An 18519-nucleotide genomic window follows, 5' to 3' on the forward strand; every position below is an offset into this window, starting at 1 on the left:
GAGACTAGGCTACCACAACAGAGAACATAGAAAATAGGCTACCACAACAGGGAACATAGAGACTAGGCTACCACAACAGAGAACATAGAAAATAGGCTACCACAACAGAGAACATAGAAAATAGGCTACCACAACAGAGAACATAGAGACTAGGCTACCACAACAGGGAACATAGAGACTAGGCTACCACAACAGAGAACATAGAGACTAGGCTACCACAACAGGGAACATAGAGACTAGGCTACCACAACAGAGAACATAGAGACTAGGCTACCACAACAGAGAACATAGAAAATAGGCTACCACAACAGGGAACATAGAGACTAGGCTACCACAACAGAGAACATAGAAAATAGGCTACCACAACAGGGAACATAGAGACTAGGCTACCACAACAGGGAACATAGAGACTAGGCTACCACAACAGAGAACATAGAGACTAGGCTACCACAACAGAGAACATAGAGACTAGGCTACCACAACAGAGAACATAGAGACTAGGCTACCACAACAGAGAACATAGAAAATAGGCTACCACAACAGGGAACATAGAGACTAGGCTACCACAACAGAGAACATAGAGACTACGCTACCACAACAGGGAACATAGAGACTAGGCTACCACAACAGAGAACATAGAGACTAGGCTACCACAACAGAGAACATAGAAAATAGGCTACCACAACAGAGAACATAGAGACTAGGCTACCACAACAGAGAACATAGAAAATAGGCTACCACAACAGAGAACATAGAAAATAGGCTACCACAACAGAGAACATAGAGACTAGGCTACCACAACAGAGAACATAGAGACTAGGCTACCACAACAGGGAACATAGAGACTAGGCTACCACAACAGAGAACATAGAAAATAGGCTACCACAACAGGGAACATAGAGACTAGGCTACCACAACAGAGAACATAGAGACTATGCTACCACAACAGGGAACATAGAGACTAGGCTACCACAACAGAGAACATAGAGACTAGGCTACCACAACAGAGAACATAGAAAATAGGCTACCACAACAGGGAACATAGAGACTAGGCTACCACAACAGAGAACATAGAAAATAGGCTACCACAACAGAGAACATAGAAAATAGGCTACCACAACAGAGAACATAGAGACTAGGCTACCACAACAGGGAACATAGAGACTAGGCTACCACAACAGAGAACATAGAGACTAGGCTACCACAACAGGGAACATAGAGACTAGGCTACCACAACAGAGAACATAGAGACTAGGCTACCACAACAGAGAACATAGAAAATAGGCTACCACAACAGGGAACATAGAGACTAGGCTACCACAACAGAGAACATAGAGACTACGCTACCACAACAGGGAACATAGAGACTAGGCTACCACAACAGAGAACATATAGACTAGGCTACCACAACAGAGAACATAGAAAATAGGCTACCACAACAGGGAACATAGAGACTAGGCTACCACAACAGAGAACATAGAAAATAGGCTACCACAACAGAGAACATAGAAAATAGGCTACCACAACAGAGAACATAGAGACTAGGCTACCACAACAGAGAACATAGAGACTAGGCTACCACAACAGGGAACATAGAGACTAGGCTACCACAACAGAGAACATAGAGACTAGGCTACCACAACAGGGAACATAGAGACTAGGCTACCACAACAGAGAACATAGAGACTAGGCTTCCACAACAGAGAACATAGAGACTAGGCTACCACAACATAGAACATAGAGACTAGGCTACCACAACAGAGAACATAGAAAATAGGCTACCACAACAGAGAACATAGAAAATAGGCTACCACAACAGAGAACAAAGAAAATAGGCTACCACAACAGAGAACATAGAAAATAGGCTACCACAACAGAGAACATAGAGACTAGGCTACCACAACAGAGAACATAGAGACTAGGCTACCACAACAGAGAACATAGAGACTAGGCTACCACAACAGAGAACATAGAGACTAGGCTACCACAACAGAGAACATAGATACTAGGCTACCACAACAGAGAACATAAATACTAGGCTACCACAACAGGGAACATAAATACTAGGCTACCACAACAGAGAACATAGAGACTAGGCTACCACAACAGAGAACATAGAGACTAGGCTACCACAACAGAGAACATAGAGACTAGGCTACCACAACAGAGAACATAGAGACTAGGCTACCACAACAGAGAACATAGAGACTAGGCTACCACAACAGAGAACATAGAGACTAGGCTACCACAACAGAGAACATAGAGACTAGGCTACCACAACAGAGAACAGAGACTAGGCTACCAGAGAACATAGAGACTAGGCTACCACAACAGAGAACATAGAGACTAGGCAGCACACAGAAGGGGTGGGTGTTATGTCTTCCTATTCAACTTCCGGGATAGTTCTTTATTCTCCCAACCTTTCCTTCCCCGCCCATGTTTTGTAACAAGCCAGCAAACATTTACGTGCCAGTTTATCCCGGACATCTGGTACACTACTGCACCCCACAAATCTGACTGAGGAGTTAAGTATGGGTTACATGTTTTTAATTCAAAAGTAAAGCCCAATGAGAACGTTTTATTCTGACAAGCTTTTATTTCAGTTTAATTATTTTTTCTCTTACTCCAAGCCGACTTAAATTAATTTTTTTCAAGTACCAGAAACGTTAAGATTAGTGTCGATGAAAGTAATTGATTAATGGCAAGAAATAGTACCGCCTAACTCAAAATGTACAGGCCCCGGCTGTTATCCACTTGAATAAGAATGGATAAATTCTGGAGGTGAGAACAGTAGTGGGTGGTGGGGAGGGGATGCGCGTTGACTTCCTGCCCTTTGCGGCTGGCACCTTTAAATCAATCCAGGCTCTCTAAATATCAAAAGGAAGATGGCAACCACATGCTTCAATAAGGGCAATGCCAATTCTAGTCCCAGGAAACTAGAAAAAAGTAGATTGGGTAGCGGTAGATATCTTGTAGTAGAAATACTAAGAACGGATAGCTTTGATGCGGGGACGTAATCTAAACATGGCACAAAGCACAGATTTCCGCACTACCTTCGTCTGCCTGCAAGAATATCTCAGTGAAACCAGTTGCAAGGTGTGTTTTTAGGACTCTTATCGTGGCTACACTGACTTTACCTTCCGTGTACGAACACACTACAATAAGTGGACTCAGGCCTTTGTCTAGTTGTTCCCCTGCCCATATCTTTTACACAATTCCTTACCATTCGTTATATGTGGATGTGTGTTCTCGAGGTAAAGCTACACTTTAGGGTTAAAGAAAATTAGAGGTTCACTTTAGGCGCAGCACTAAAGTATAGGCCAGGGGTGCAGATCTTGGAGTGGACGAAAGAACCTTTCAACGGGTGAAAGGTTGCAGTAATAAAAGATACGTCTTGCTAGTTTCCGGTTTCCCTTCGTTGTTTCACCCCGCGCAGCCGGCCTTCCTGGTTCGTTTTTAAAATCTGAACTTTATATTATCCCACCTTGTACCGAACAATCACGGAAAAGAAACTTCATTATACAGCTAGTTTACAGGCCTGTTCAGATACGTCTAGATTTTAAATTTTTCTTGTCTCGTGACAGCAGTTTTTTTTTTTAAATTTTCAATTCACATTATATACACGAGTCTACCTATAGCACAACTGTTGTAGATTAGTCGAGCTCTTCTAAGGGGTAATAGTTATCAAGCTGATCTAAAGGTAATACTTATCAAGCTGATCTAAAGGTAATAGTTATCAAGCTGATCTAAAGGTAATACTTATCAAGCTGATCTAAAGGTAATAGTTATCAAGCTGATCTAAATGTAATACTTATCAAGCTGATCTAAAGGTAATAGTTATCTAGCTGATCTAAAGGTAATAGTTATCAAGCTGATCTAAAGGTAATAGTTATCAAGTGAATCTAAAGGTAATAGTTATCAAGCTGATCTAAAGGTAATACTTATCAAGCTGATCTAAAGGTAATAGTTATCAAGCTGATCTAAAGGTAATAGTTATCAAGCTGATCTAAAGGTAATAGTTATCAAGCTGATCTAAAGGTAATAGTTATAAAGCTGATCTAAAGGTAATAGTTATTGAGTGATTCGGACAGAGAGCATTCGTTTGGCAACCGGTTCTAAACTACGTTCCAAAAAAAAAGAGTAGGGGTCAAGTCAACTTGTAGGGTTGCAGCGTTGATCGATTGGTCTATCCTCTTGATATGGGCGGTAGAGCACAAATTGCTGGGTCCAATCAAAGCTATTGAGATACTTGTTGGTATCTTTAGCCTTCGTCTGGATGCCTGGATCGACAAAACCGCTATGCGATAGAATTATTTTTTTTAGTGACGAGCGGTTTTGGCTTAGAGGTAGGCATAAGGTTGCCATGCTATAAATTGTCATTTTAGAAGAACCTCACTCAGATTGTAAAAAAATTATTTTCAGACAAATGCTGACTGGATCTATATTTTAAGTACTCCATCAGTATCTTACTGGGACCTAGTATACAGTGGGTAATCTGTATAAATTAGGAGCCCTAAGTACCTAAGGGAATATGCATACATTAGTAGCCTCATGTACTAAGGGTAATCTGTATAAATAAGGAGCCCGATGTACTGAAGGGAATCTGTATAAATTAGGAGCCCGATGTACTGAAGGGAATCTGTATAAATTAGGAGCCCCGTGTACTGAAGGGAATCTGTATAAATTAAGAGCCCTGTGTACTGAAGGGAATCTGTATAAATAAGGAGCCCGTGTACTAAAGGGAATCTGTATAAATAAGGAGCCCCGTGTACTAAAGGGAATCTGTATAAATAAGGAGCCCCGTGTACTGAAGGGAATCTGTATAAATTAGGAGCCACGTGTTCTGAAGGGAATCTGTATAAATTAGGAGCCCCGTGTACTGAAGGGAATCTGTATAAATTAGGAGCCCCGTGTTCTGAAGTTACAGACAAAACGGAGGCCAACAAATGTTCTCAAAAATATTCGTCCTTTTCTCTTATGTTGGCGCAAAAAATCTAGACTTCGTTTGCATGAGTGTGTAAAATCAGATCAAAGTTCATTATGAATTAAAATTTGTTTTTTTTTTAAATTTATATTGAACCACTCATTGATTTTCGTGAGATGTAAATTGTAAAGTAGATTTGATTACTCTGGAGTTGAGTCATCCACGCATCACGTTTAAAAACTAAAGAAATCTATTACCTCCCTCCCCCTAATCTTACTTTCTCAAAATCGTTCCTAAGTTTTCGTAGATTATTTATCGCTTGTATTCCTGCCAGACGCTTAGCGTTTTAAAGTACTCTCAACAAAAATTTATTTACTTTCGATTAATTAAGAACACAACTGACACTTCAAATTCTTAAGCTTTGAAGTCACCTCTTGTGAAACAGGTTCCATCGAAACTTTTCCTGGTATAAAAGCTGTTTATACAATGCAATGTAACACTTCTCCACAACAAAGTACCTAATTTGTGTATATATTTCCCCTCAGAGCTTCGAGTGCGAAATCTGGTGTCGATAATGTTGGTAAAATTTAACGTTGCTGTAGTGGACCCTAAGCCCAGACAACTTCAGCTGTCACTTCTGAATGTCAGCTCCACACTGCCGTCATGCATACCTCCTCTACACAATCCCGAACATCAGCACTATCGGAAGATCTACACTCCCCCAAATGATGCTCGGAAAAGATCAGATCTGCACCCTGTAATTGCCGTCTTTGCTAATTCAACGTTTGTGCTGGAGGCAGCCGTTGCTACAGGAAGGAATTTGGTGTTTGATATTAGCATTTGGAATGGGAACTTGAAGGAAGTGTTTCAGCATGTGCCACACAAGGGAAAGGACAAATGCAGTACTCCAATGGAGTGTAAAAGCGTAACTCAGGTATGTAAATGTGTAGAGAGTGGGGATGGTGCACATATATCACACAAGGAGGTGTGGGGGAGGGTTTATCATTCTGTTAGATTGTGTTGTTGGAGGTTGTGTTAAACAGTGTGAACTGTTCCTTTCTGAATTTATAAATACATTAAATCAGTTTAATAGGAAACTATGTAGCAAAACACAGCTCTTCAAACGTTCTATTTATGTATTATCTTCATCCTCTTTTCTCGTTCGTGCTTAAGACACATGGGGCAGACGAAGTGGAGTTCATCTGCTTCATATGACCTCGGGATATGAAAAAATAGTGGGGGCAGCACTATGCACAGCCGCCTTTTTTTTTTTTTTTTTACACATTGAGAGTTAGGTACCCATTAGAGCTGGGTGGACATGCTACTGACTTGAACACAGATTCGAACTCGAGACTTTCGGTTTAGCAGTCTAGCTCTCTACCGCATGACTCGTTCGCCCCCCTCCCCTCCCCTCCCCTCCCCCGTAGAGATGCCTGGAAGAAACTCTAGTATCCTGTGTGTAAAAAGTTAAGACAACAGTCCTGTGTAAAAAAAAATCAGTAAATGCATCAATCGTGTAAATAAAGCACTGAATGTGTACCTACACTAGGTCATCCTGCATAAGCAACGTTATGAGTTGTAACGATTTTTACTCCCCTCCCCTCAGCGTCAGGCATCGTCACATATAGCCAGGACCCAACACCTAAAAAGACGTCACACCTCAGCCTACTACCCCTATCACAATTATACTTTTTTAAAAAAAGCTATTTTTCCCACGTTTTCTTTAACTTGCTTTCTCTGTTTGTCTTTCCAATCAAATCTTGCGATCGAAATTTCTGGCACTTCCCAGTTAGCTAGCGCGCTGAAATTTTCAGGGAAGCTTTCTTTTGGATGACCATAGAATATTCAATTGTTATTATTACTAAATTGATCAATGGAAACATTTTATTGAGCATTTTAGACCGCTATATAATCTATATATATAATTCTCCTCTGCGAGCCACTAGAAAAAAAACGAGCGACGCGTAGCTCGCCTCTCTCTTGCCGCGCGCAGTGAAGCGAACGATCCCACGTCGCGACAGGCTTAGGGGCAGATAATTTAGTTTGAACCGACTTTAAACTTACAGGAGGTAACTATTACCACTGGTGGCCAGTTTGGGGGAGACGATATGGTCGAGTGGTTGGGCACACGATTGCTATCCCACTCGACACGGGTTCAAATCTATGTGTTCTAGTCAGTAACCAGCCCTCGTCCTAACCGCTATCAACTAACCTCTGACAATCATTCACTTGCGATTGAGACCGAAGAAGAAAGGGTCTCTCGTTTTTTACGAGTTGTCTTTTTACGAGTTGTCTTCGTTTACCCAAAAAAAAGTGAAAAGATAAAATCGATAGCAAGATTTCAATGCAAACAAACAGACAAAGACTAAAAAGTAGAAAATAATAATCATTAAAAAAGTTTTAAAAAACCCACGTTTTCTGATTGAACTAAAAAGTAGAAAATAAATACTATACATCACAATAATGCAAGCGATCACTCTACTATAAGCGATGAAAAACGTGGGGCGCCGTGATTTTCTTACAGTTTCTAATACTGTTGACTCTCTACAAGCTCCCTAATAAAAGTAAATAGTATTATCTAATCAATAGTAATATAACTTTTACTTCGGCGCCCCACGTTTTTCATCGCTTATAGTAGAGTGATCGCTTGCATTATTGTGATGTATAGTATTTATTTTCTACTTTTTAGTTCAATCAGAAAACGTGGGTTTTTTAAAACTTTTTTAATGATTATTATTATCTAAAATAATTACAGAGCTCGTCCAATGTTGAGTGGCCTATTTAAATTTAAAATATTTTCATTGAAGGAAAAAAAAATAATACCTACATGGAGCAACGGCTCAAATTCTAACTTTAATTGCAAAAGCGTGTCGTCACACTTTCTGAAACCCCCTCCCTCGCCTCCAGAGTATGACGTCACAATAGCACCTTTTGGGTAAGCCAGCGATGAAGTAAGCAACTCGAGGAGACCTTGCGACGTATCTTATAAATGCTAATATTAATTATTAAAATACACCCAACGAGTCTGTGTGTGATACCAACTAGTGTATATGTACGATGTCAGCTAGTGTGTATGTACGATGTCAGCTAGTGTGTATGTACGATGTCAGCTAGTGTGTATGTACGATGTCAGCTAGTGTGTATGTACGATGTCAGCTAGTGTGTATGTACGATGTCAGCTAGTGTGTATGTACGATGCCAGCTAGTGTGTATGTACGATGTCAGCTAGTGTGTATGTACGATGCCAGCTAGTGTGTATGTACGATGCCAGCTAGTGTGTATGTACGATGTCAGCTAGTGTGTATGTACGATACCAGCTAGTGTGTATGTACGATGTCAGCTAGTGTGTATGTACGATACCAGCTAGTGTGTATGTACGATGTCAGCTAGTGTGTATGTACGATGTCAGCTAGTGTGTATGTACGATGTCAGCTAGTGTGTATGTACGATGTCAGCTAGTGTGTATGTACGATGTCAGCTAGTGTGTATGTACGATGTCAGCTAGTGTGTATGTACGATATCAGCTAGTGGGTGTGCATTATGCCAGCTTAAGCAGGATGACCCAGTGTAGGTACACATTCAGTGCTTTATTTACTCGATATATCAGTTACTGTGTGTGATTTATACCAGCTAGTGTGTATGTGTTACCACCCAGTATGTGTGTGATACCAGCTAGTGTGTGTGTGTGTGATGCTAGCTAGTGTGTGTATGCGTGATGCTAGCTAGTGTGTGTATGCATGATGCTAGCTAGTGTGTGTGTGTGTGTGTGTGATGCCAGCTAGTGTGTGTGTGATACCAGCTAGTGTGTGTATGCGTGATGCCAGCTAGTGTGTGTGTGTGATACCAGCTAGTGTGTGTGTGTGTGTGTGATACCAGCTAGTGTGTGTGTGTGATGCCAGCTAGTGTGTGTGTGTGTGATACCAGCTAGTGTGTGTGTGATACCCGCTAGTGTGTGTGTGATCCCAGCTAGTATGTGTGTGTGTGTGTGATACCAGCTAGTGTGTGTGTGATCCCAGCTAGTGGGTGTGTGTGTGATACCAGCTAGTGTGTGTGTGTGATGCCAGATAGTGTGTGTGTGATACCAGCTAGTGTGTGTGTGATACCAGCTAGTGTGTGTGTGTGATCCCAGCTAGTGTGTGTGTGTGTGATACCAGCTAGTGTGTGTGTGATGCCAGCTAGTGTGTGTATGCGTGATACTAGCTAGTGTGTGTGTGTGATGCCAGCTAGTGTGTGTGTGATACCAGCTAGTGTGTGTGTGATACCAGCTAGTGTGTGTGTGATACCAGCTAGTGTGTGTGTGTGTGTGTGTGATGCCAGCTAGTGTGTGTGTGTGTGATACCAGCTAGTGTGTGTGTGTGTGATGCCAGCTAGTGTGTGTGTGTGATACCAGCTAGTGTGTGTTTGTGTGTGATACCAGCTAGTGTGTGTATGCGTGATGCCAGCTAGTGTGTGTATGCGTGATACTAGCTCGTGTGTGTGTGTGTGATGCCAGCTAGTGTGTGTGTGTGTGTGATACCAGCTAGTGTGTGTATGTGTGATACCAGCTAGTGTGTATGTATGCGTGATACCAGCTAGTGTGTGTATGCGTGATACCAGCTAGTGTGTGTGTGTGTGATACCAGCTAGTGTGTGTGTGTGATACCAGCTAGTGTTTGTGTGTGTGATACCAGCTAGTGTGTGTGTGATACCAGCTAGTGTGTGTGATACCAGCTAGTGTGTGTATGCGTGATGCCAGCTAGTGTGTGTGTGTGTGTTTGTGTGTGTGATACTAGCTAGTGTGTGTGTGTGTGATGCCAGCTTGTGTGTTTGTGTGATACCGGCTGTGTGTGTGTATGCGTGATGCTAGCTAGTGTGTGTGTGATCCCAGCTAGTGCGTGTGTGTGATACCGGCTGTGTGTGTGTATGCGTGATGCTAGCTAGTGTGTGTGTATGTGTGATACCAGCTAGTGAGTGTGTAATACCAGCTAGTGTGTGTATTTGTGATGCCAGCTAGTGTGTGTGTGATACTAGCTAGAGTGTGTGTGTGCGTGATACCAGCTAGTGTGTGTGTAATGCCAGCTAGTGTGTGTATTTGTGATGCCAGCTAGTGTGTGTGTGATACCAGCTAGTGTGTGTATGCGTGATGCCAGCTAGTGTGTGTGATACCAGCTAGTGTGTGTATTTGTGATGCCAGCTAGTGTGTGTGTGTGATACCAGCTAGTGTGTGTGTGCGTGATATCAGCTAGTGTGTGTGATGCCAGCTAGTGTATGTGATACCAGCTAGTGTGTGTGTGTGTGTGTGTGTGATACCAGATAGTGTGTGTGTGATACCAGCTAGTGTGTGTGTGATACCAGCTAATGTGTGTGTGATACCAGCTAGTGTGTGTATGTGTGATACCAGCTAGTGTGTGTATGTGTGATGCTAGCTAGTGTGTGTGTGTGATACCAGCTAGTGTGTGTGTGTGTGATACCAGCTAGTGTGTGTGTGTGATACCAGCTAGTGTGTGTGTGTGTGATACTAGCTAGTGTGTGTGTGTGATGCCAGCTAGTGTGTGTGTGATACCAGCTAGTGTGTGTGTGTGTGTGATACCAGCTAGTGTGTGTGTGATACCAGCTAGTGTGTGTGTGTGTGATGCCAGCTAGTGTGTGTGTGATGCCAGCTAGTGTGTGTGTGTGTGACGCCAGTAGTGTGTGTGTGTGATACCAGCTAGTGTGTGTGTATGCGTGATGCCAGCTAGTGTGTGTGTGTGATACCAGCTAGTGTGTGTGTGATGCTAGCTAGTGTGTGTGTGTGTGTGTGATACCAGCTAGTGTGTGTGTGTGTGTGATACCAGCTAGTGTGTGTGTGTGTGATGCCAGCTAGTGTGTGTATGCGTGATGCCAGCTAGTGTGTGTGTGTGATACCAGCTAGTGTGTGTGTGTGTGATACCAGCTAGTGTGTGTATGCGTGATGCCAGCTAGTGTGTGTATGCGTGATACCAGCTAGTGTGTGTGTGTGATGCCAGCTAGTGTGTGTGTGTGATACCAGCTAGTGTGTGTATGTGTGATACCAGCTAGTGTGTGTGTATGCGTGATACCAGCTAGTGTGTGTATGCGTGATACCAGCTAGTGTGTGTGTGTGTGATACCAGCTAGTGTGTGTGTGATACCAGCTAGTGTGTGTGTGTGTGTGATGCCAGCTAGTGTGCATGTGATACCAGCTAGTGTGTGTGTGATACCAGCTAGTGTGTGTATGCGTGATACCAGCTAGTGTGTGTATGCGTGATGGCAGCTGGTGTGTGTGTGTGTGTTTGTGTGTGTGATACTAGCTAGTGTGTGTGTGTGTGATGCCAGCTTGTGTGTTTGTGTGATACCAGCTAGTGTGTGTGTGATCCCAGCTAGTGTGTATGTGTGATACCAGCTAGTGTGTGTGTGATACCAGCTAGTGTGTGTATTTGTGATGCCAGCTAGTGTGTGTGTGATACTAGCTAGTGTGTGTGCGTGATACCAGCTAGTGTGTGTGTGTAATGCCAGCTAGTGTGTGTATTTGTGATGCCAGCTAGTGTGTGTGTGTGATACCAGCTAGTGTGTGTATGCGTGATGCCAGCTAGTGTGTGTGTGATACCAGCTAGTGTGTGTATTTGTGATGCCAGCTAGTGTGTGTGTGTGTGATACCAGCTAGTGTGTGTGTGCGTGATACCAGCTAGTGTGTGTGATGCCAGCTAGTGTATGTGATTCCAGCTAGTGTGTGTGTGTGTGATACCAGCTAGTGTGTGTGTGTGATACCAGCTAGTGTGTGTGTGATACCAGCTAATGTGTGTGTGATACCAGCTAGTGTGTGTATGCGTGATACCAGCTAGTGTGTGTGTGTGATGCCAGCTAGTGTGTGTGTGAGTGATACCAGCTAGTGTGTGTGTGTGTGTGATGCCAGCTAGTGTGCATGTGATACCAGCTAATGTGTGTGTGATACCAGCTAATGTGTGTGTGATACCAGCTAGTGTGTGTGTGTGTGATGCCAGCTAGTGTGCATGTGATACCAGCTTGTGTGTGTGTGTGATGCCAGCTAGTGTGTGTGTGTGTGTGATACCAGCTAATGTGCATGTGATACCAGCTAGTGTGCATGTGATACCAGCTAATGTGTGTGTGATGCCAGCTAGTGTGTGTGTGTGTGATACCAGCTAATGTGCATGTGATACCAGCTAATGTGTGTGTGATACCAGCTAGTGTGTGTAAGTCTGATACCAGCTAGTGTGTGTGTGATACCAGCTAGTGTGTTTGTAATGCCAGCTAGTTTTTGTGTATATGTGTATGTATGAAGCTAGCTAGTATGTGCGTGTAAGTCGTCATATTGTGTACTATAGCTGCACATTTGGAAAAACTTAAAACTAGACCGAATGCCATAGCAATACAATTTAACACTCATTTATTTTTTAACCAGCGAGTCATAAGAGTCGGATTTTAAATTCTCAACTTTGAACCTTTTTGATTATATAACTGATTTATTTTTTTTACTTCTTAAGTGCGACTTTTTCTAAACGTACCTGTCTGAAAAGGTGGAGAAGTAAAGTCTACAGTATTGTTTCCTCTCATGTTACTAGTTTTTTAGTTTTTTTAGACAACAATTGAGCTTCCGATAATTTTACGCTTAATTACGCTCACTGTTAAACTTTTTTATAATTAAATTATAATTATTATAGGCTGTTCACATTTTTAAGGGGAATGTAATGTGTTATGAAAATTAAAATGAAACATTTCAAAACTGTTTAGCTTATGCTAAAATCGACATTCAGTTAGATTTTTTTTTCAATATGTTGTAGAATAAATCAGAATAATTATCTCATAAAGACGGAACAGAAAATAAACAAGTCGTTATATTTTTTATAATTAAATTATAATTATTATAGGCTGTTCACATTTTTAAGGGGAATGTAATGTGTTATGAAAATTAAAATGAAACATTTCAAAACTGTTTAGCTTATGCTAAAATCGACATTCAGTTAGATTTTTTTTTCAATATGTTGTAGAATCAATCAGAATAATTATCTCATAAAGACGGAACAGAAAATAAACAAGTCGTTATATAGGCTCAAAACTATCCTGCAGTTTAGCTGATCCTCTTGTGTTGGCTAGTACCTCCTTAGTCAGTTGCTGATACTAAGTCTTGAGTTTTCGCTTTTATACGTTAGATTTTTTCAACTATCTTTTAAAAAGAAATTTGTGTTATTTTTATAAATTTTAGTTTGTAATTTTCGGCATTATTTTAATGGATTAGCTTTTATCAAAAGCATAGAATTGTATATCTTCATTGTAAAATATATAAGCCTATTTTGTGATTTAAAAAGTCATATAGGTTAGCTAAGTGTTCTTTTCATTCTTTAGATATCACGTTATCTTCTTCTTGGTGGATTCATTTCTCAAATTTGTATTTGTCTTCTTTTTCATCGAAATAATTATGCCAAGAACTCCACAACGCCCTTTTACGTTATGTCTTGTGTGGGCTGTAGTGACCTAATGCGAACAGCGCGTCATGTTAGTCATCACTTGAAATACAGTTGGGGAAAACCCAGATTATATATATATATATATATATATATATATATATATATATATATATATATATACGTGTGCTACTTGTTACACGTAGAGTGTGGTGCTACTTTTGCTTTATGAACTAAAATATTGTTATATTTTAGGAAAAATGTGACTCATTCATAATTCACATTGAATTCCGATACCCACCACCACCCCCGGCCTTGTTGTTTGTCATTAATGTTTATTTACCCTTCAAGGCTTGCTCCTGTAGACCCTTTGTCAAAATATAACCCATCTGAACAGGAAGAGATTTCAGCCGGTACCACGATTACATTCAGATGGCGGGATAAGGCTTTGCAGCTAACAACACAAAACCGAATTTACCTTTCGCCTTTAAACTCTACGCTGTTAGTCTTTATAATGACAAAGCCGGGCACGCACATTATTCAAATCGTATGATGTAGCACTTCCGCTGCCAGTTCATTTTTGCTTTGAAAAGTATCCTAGAATAACTGAAACATTTATACGCTTCTCTCTTTATATTATTATTATACAAATGCGTGTACGTGTATTAGTGCACGTGTGTGTGAACGGTACACGTACACATGCACATACAATGTCTGCTTGTATTTATGTATAGTCTATATATTCCCTCACTAGTTACGATGGGTACGATACTTGCTGAAAAGAGAGCTGTTAAACAATTAAATTTTGTCGTCCACTTTGTGTTAAGTGTGCTCAGGCGGATACCAGGAATTTGGTTAAGATTGAATTTCCATGCATGTGTCATAAGTTTTTCCCCCCGCCTTGTTCTTTTTAAAACTGCTCACCATGGGCGTGTCATACTTGATGAGTTATGTGTAAACGATCTGTGTTTCGTCTATTTATACGGTATTAGTCAACCAATTGTCGAGGTCATGCTAAAGTAGAATGAATTTAATTTGATTTACTAATCATATCAACTCTTTTGGCTTATATTTTAGTTGAAGTATTTCTGTATGATCGCTCTTAGAATTCCTCTTTATTTGATATTTGGCCAGTTACCATGACAGCCTGCCAAAACCTATTTTAGTGCATGATGAAATTCATGGCGGATGTCTTACACTGCCTCTAAGCTGACGAATCCCCTCGAATAAACGTGTACCATCAACCCATCTAGTTTCGTGCTCTCGCCTACCAGCTGACTGACTCACTGTCTATTGGCCGTGATTCACACAACAGAAAGTTAATTGTGAGCCCGAGTCACATTGCATGCATGCATCGTGTTATGTTTACGTGTGTTTAATGTCAATAAGACAGCGACTAAAACAAAGGACGATGAGCTCCGTTGTTCTAGCTAGTCGATCCAACCTTATTTAATTGCTGGTATAAACAAATAGATCCGTGCCCACCATCACATGTTGTGGGGTGGACTCATCTGGAAGACTTTTTAAAAACATTTACCTATCCCGCCCACGCTTAATAGATCTGATTAACATTGAATCGAGGGGTTAGTTTCGATATATTTTCCTAATGACGGTCTTGTCAGTTGAGTTTTAATTAAATACTTGTAGTACCAGCATATCATTGTAGAAAATAGAGTTAATTGTGCTCAGTCAAATGATGGCGGGCTCCGAGCAATTTGCTCATATTTATAGCCAATTAAAGTCTGGCGTATCTTGTACCTTCCGTCCCTTGCTGTGTTTATCTTACTCTACGAATGGGCAGGAGAAGAAGATGGAAGGTCTCGAGAGTCTGTAAAACTGCTGTTGATTGAAAATATTTAATCGAATGGGGGCGCCTTAAATTAAGCTAAGGCTCCCGCTATACATGTATTATTTAATAGATCATCGTATCTAAATAGGAGTTAAAAACTAGACTAGATTTTATTGTGTGTACATTATCAAACAATAAAACTTTTTAAAAATGTAGCTCAATAGTTGTAAATTGAGTCGAGTCTTAATTTGAAAGTGATAATTTACAGTGACAAAAATATGTGTCAGAGACAGACACATTAGTCATTTGAACCGACCAGTAGTAGTGTGGGTGTCTGTGTCTGGGTGTGAGTGGGGCTGAGGATTCATTCACACCGGCTTCATACACGGCGGTGGACAGTTTTTAAACCGCTTTACAGTAATTATCCCAACCTGTTTGAGGCTGGCGTGGGATAAAAGGGTATTGTAATCTTCCTATGGGGATGTCTGTTCGGTGTGTTGTAGGTTGAATCTGTGCCTTGTAGGAAAGCCATTGTCTGGTGCTGCAAGCTTACCACATTATTTCAACTGCATGATATATACCATACAATAAGCAACATTTTTTTTACGCGAATTCACTGAATGCTTTACCTCACAATTAGGTGAGTAACATTACAAACTTATTCCCTTTGTTGACTTATGGTGTATTATTAGTCATAATATTGCAAACTTTGTACCGTTTCGTGGAGTGTAGTTTTACTCTGTTAACTTGGTAGAAAGGTTGAGGAATTTTAAAAACATTGATGAATGTAACATGATTTATTCGTTTATTGACGCACAGTAGCGCAGAATTAATCCAATATGGTGGGTATTTGTTACTAAAATCTTAACTTTTGAAAACTTAAACTTCAAATTCTTCAATGTTAAACTAAGATTATTTCTAACTTAATAAAAAATATCCATTAAATTAATTGTTCTTAAATTAAGCAGTATTTTCATGGAAAGGTTACATTGAAATATTTTTGTTGTAAATGTGGACGATTTGAGCACATAAGTCACAAGACTATTATTATCATATATTATCGCCAGCTTTACCATCTTCTCATTTACTTTTTTTTACCTAATGTTTCTTCCAGACTTTTTTTCTCCCGGGGGGTGGGGGGGGGACTTGAACATTTCAGTTGGTAGACTTTCTTCGGGGGGGGGGGCGGACACTGTTAAAAGTATATATTTTCTATATTAATTTCATTTCGTTCGGGGGGGGGGGGGGGGCAAAGCCCCCCCCCCCCCTCCTCGAAGAGATGCCTGGAAGAAACTCTTATTGCTATTAATATAGATTCCAGTTTACCTTATATGTTGTTTCTAATGCACAATATATTTACATCTTTCTGTCCGTCTGTCAAAATTTTTGTCCATCCGTCAATTTTTCTGTCCATCCATACATCCACCAGTCTGTCTGTCTGTCTGTCTGTCTGTCTGTCTGTCTGTCTGTCTGTCTGTCTGTCTGTCTCTCTCTCTGTCTCTCTGTCTGTCTCTCTGTCTCTCTGTCTCTCTCTCTCTCTGTCTGTCTGTCTCTCTGTCTGTCTGCTTGTCTGTTTGTCTGTCTGTCTGCTTGTCTGTCTGTCTGCTTGTATTGTCCGTCTGTCTGACGCATGTATTTAATCTATCTCTATAAAAATAGCATATCAATACAGTACAAATCAGAAATAACCTAGGGTAATGGCTATGGACCAACGAGTAGGGGTGAGGGTGGGAAGAGGATATTGGATCTGAAACTCCTGAGTAGTATATTAGGTCCCTTTTGGAGCGAATTTGGGTGGCGCAGCAGCCTGGTACAACGAGATATAGCAAAATACTCGCAGGGTGAAGGGTGAGGCGCAGGGTGAAGAGGGTGGCGCAGGGTGGCGCAGCAGCCTGGTACAACGATATATAGTAAAATACTCGCAGGGTGAAGGGTGAGGCGCAGGGTGAAGAGGGTGGCGCAGGGTGGCGCAGCCTGGTACAACGAGATATAGCAAAATACTCGCAGGGTGAAGGGTGAGGCGCAGGGTGAAGAGGGTGGCGCAGGGTGGCGCAGCAGCCTGGTACAACGATATATAGTAAAATACTCGCAGGGTGAAGGGTGAGGCGCAGGGTGAAGAGGGTGGCGCAGGGTGGCGCAGCCTGGTACAACGAGATATAGTAAAATACTCGCAGGGTGAAGGGTGAGGCGCAGGGTGAAGAGGGTGGCGCAGGGTGGCGCAGCAGCCTGGTACAACGAGATATAGTAAAATACTCCCTAGGGTGGCGCAAAGGTTATATAGCAAAATACTCCCCCAGCCTGGTACAATGAGATATAGTAAAATACTCCCTAGGGTGGCGCAAAGGTTATATAGCAAAATACTCCCCGAGTTTTTATTACGTAATTTGATTATTTTTTTTTTTGATTTTAATGAATTTAATTACTTTGTTTATATTTTGTAATTTTTAAATAGTTTGAATTTAATTTAATTACTTTGTTTATATTGTGTAATTTTTTATTGACCTTGTGACGTAATTTTAACGAATTTTTTAAATTAGTTTTAATGAGTTTTTAAAATTATAATTAATTAATATTACGTAATTTGATTATTTGTTTGATTTAAATTGTTTAATTTGATTGTTTACTTGGTGTTTATTTGTTTGAAATTCATTTTATGCAGTTTGATTTTAACTACTTTGTGTATTTGTTTTATTTGTTTGATATATTTATTTTCTTTGATGTATAGTATTTAAAATAAAAGACTAACGCTAACGTATACTTTGTGTCATGACTTCCATTTAACCAGTCGTGTAACACCTGTTACGTATCGATTCACCAGCTATCCTTTGTTTTCTCACCGCTGCCCGTTTTAATGGGAATGTATTGATCGCAGCCGCTGGCCCATCACAGCATGATGTCCCACCTAATTAAATTTTTTGTTATGCTTCACCGAGTTACCCCCGCTCGGTTGACGGGTTATGGTAATTAACGACATACATTAAGTAGCTTTCCGCGAAGCACTTAGGTCATTATGCAACAGCTGTTGTGCGACAGCTGGTGCTGTAATTAGGCCGTTCAACCGGATAAATGACCGCGAAAATTGTGTTCTAATCACTTCAACTTCGGACTTCAAATCAAGCGTCACCGCGACTTATCCAGCCTGCGACCTCTGTTGACTCCTGAGACTAAACCCACGCCAGCTTTACCAACCATCACATCCACCTAACCCTATACGGACCACATCTTTTGTGCGTGTTTATTCTATTAAAGGTAAGGTTAATATTACTTTTTGTTTTAAGGGAGCTAACCCCATTAAAATCAAATCTTATTAAATAAGTAGTCACAGGTATTAACTTTAATTTTGTAGCGTACACCGAGGTAAGGTTAATAGTATTTTATTTTTTTTTTTGTTTTAAGGGAGCTAACCCCATTA

The 18519-nt window shown here is 40.8% G+C and overlaps 1 protein-coding gene across 1 annotated transcript in view; it reads left to right on the top strand.

The window, feature by feature from the left end:
* LOC131937262 (uncharacterized) overlaps nucleotides 1-18519 on the top strand; it is a 65682-nt gene that overhangs the window by 13429 nt on the left and 33734 nt on the right. The window contains exon 7 of the mRNA XM_059294549.1: nucleotides 5470-5858. Within this exon, the coding sequence (XP_059150532.1) occupies nucleotides 5470-5858 (389 nt within the window). The remainder of the gene's footprint in view (nucleotides 1-5469; nucleotides 5859-18519) is intronic.

Source organism: Physella acuta, unplaced genomic scaffold (genome assembly GCF_028476545.2).
Source record: "Physella acuta isolate Inbredline_101_S28 unplaced genomic scaffold, ASM2847654v3 ptg000205l, whole genome shotgun sequence".
In the NCBI taxonomy this organism is placed as follows: Eukaryota; Metazoa; Mollusca; class Gastropoda; family Physidae; genus Physella; species Physella acuta.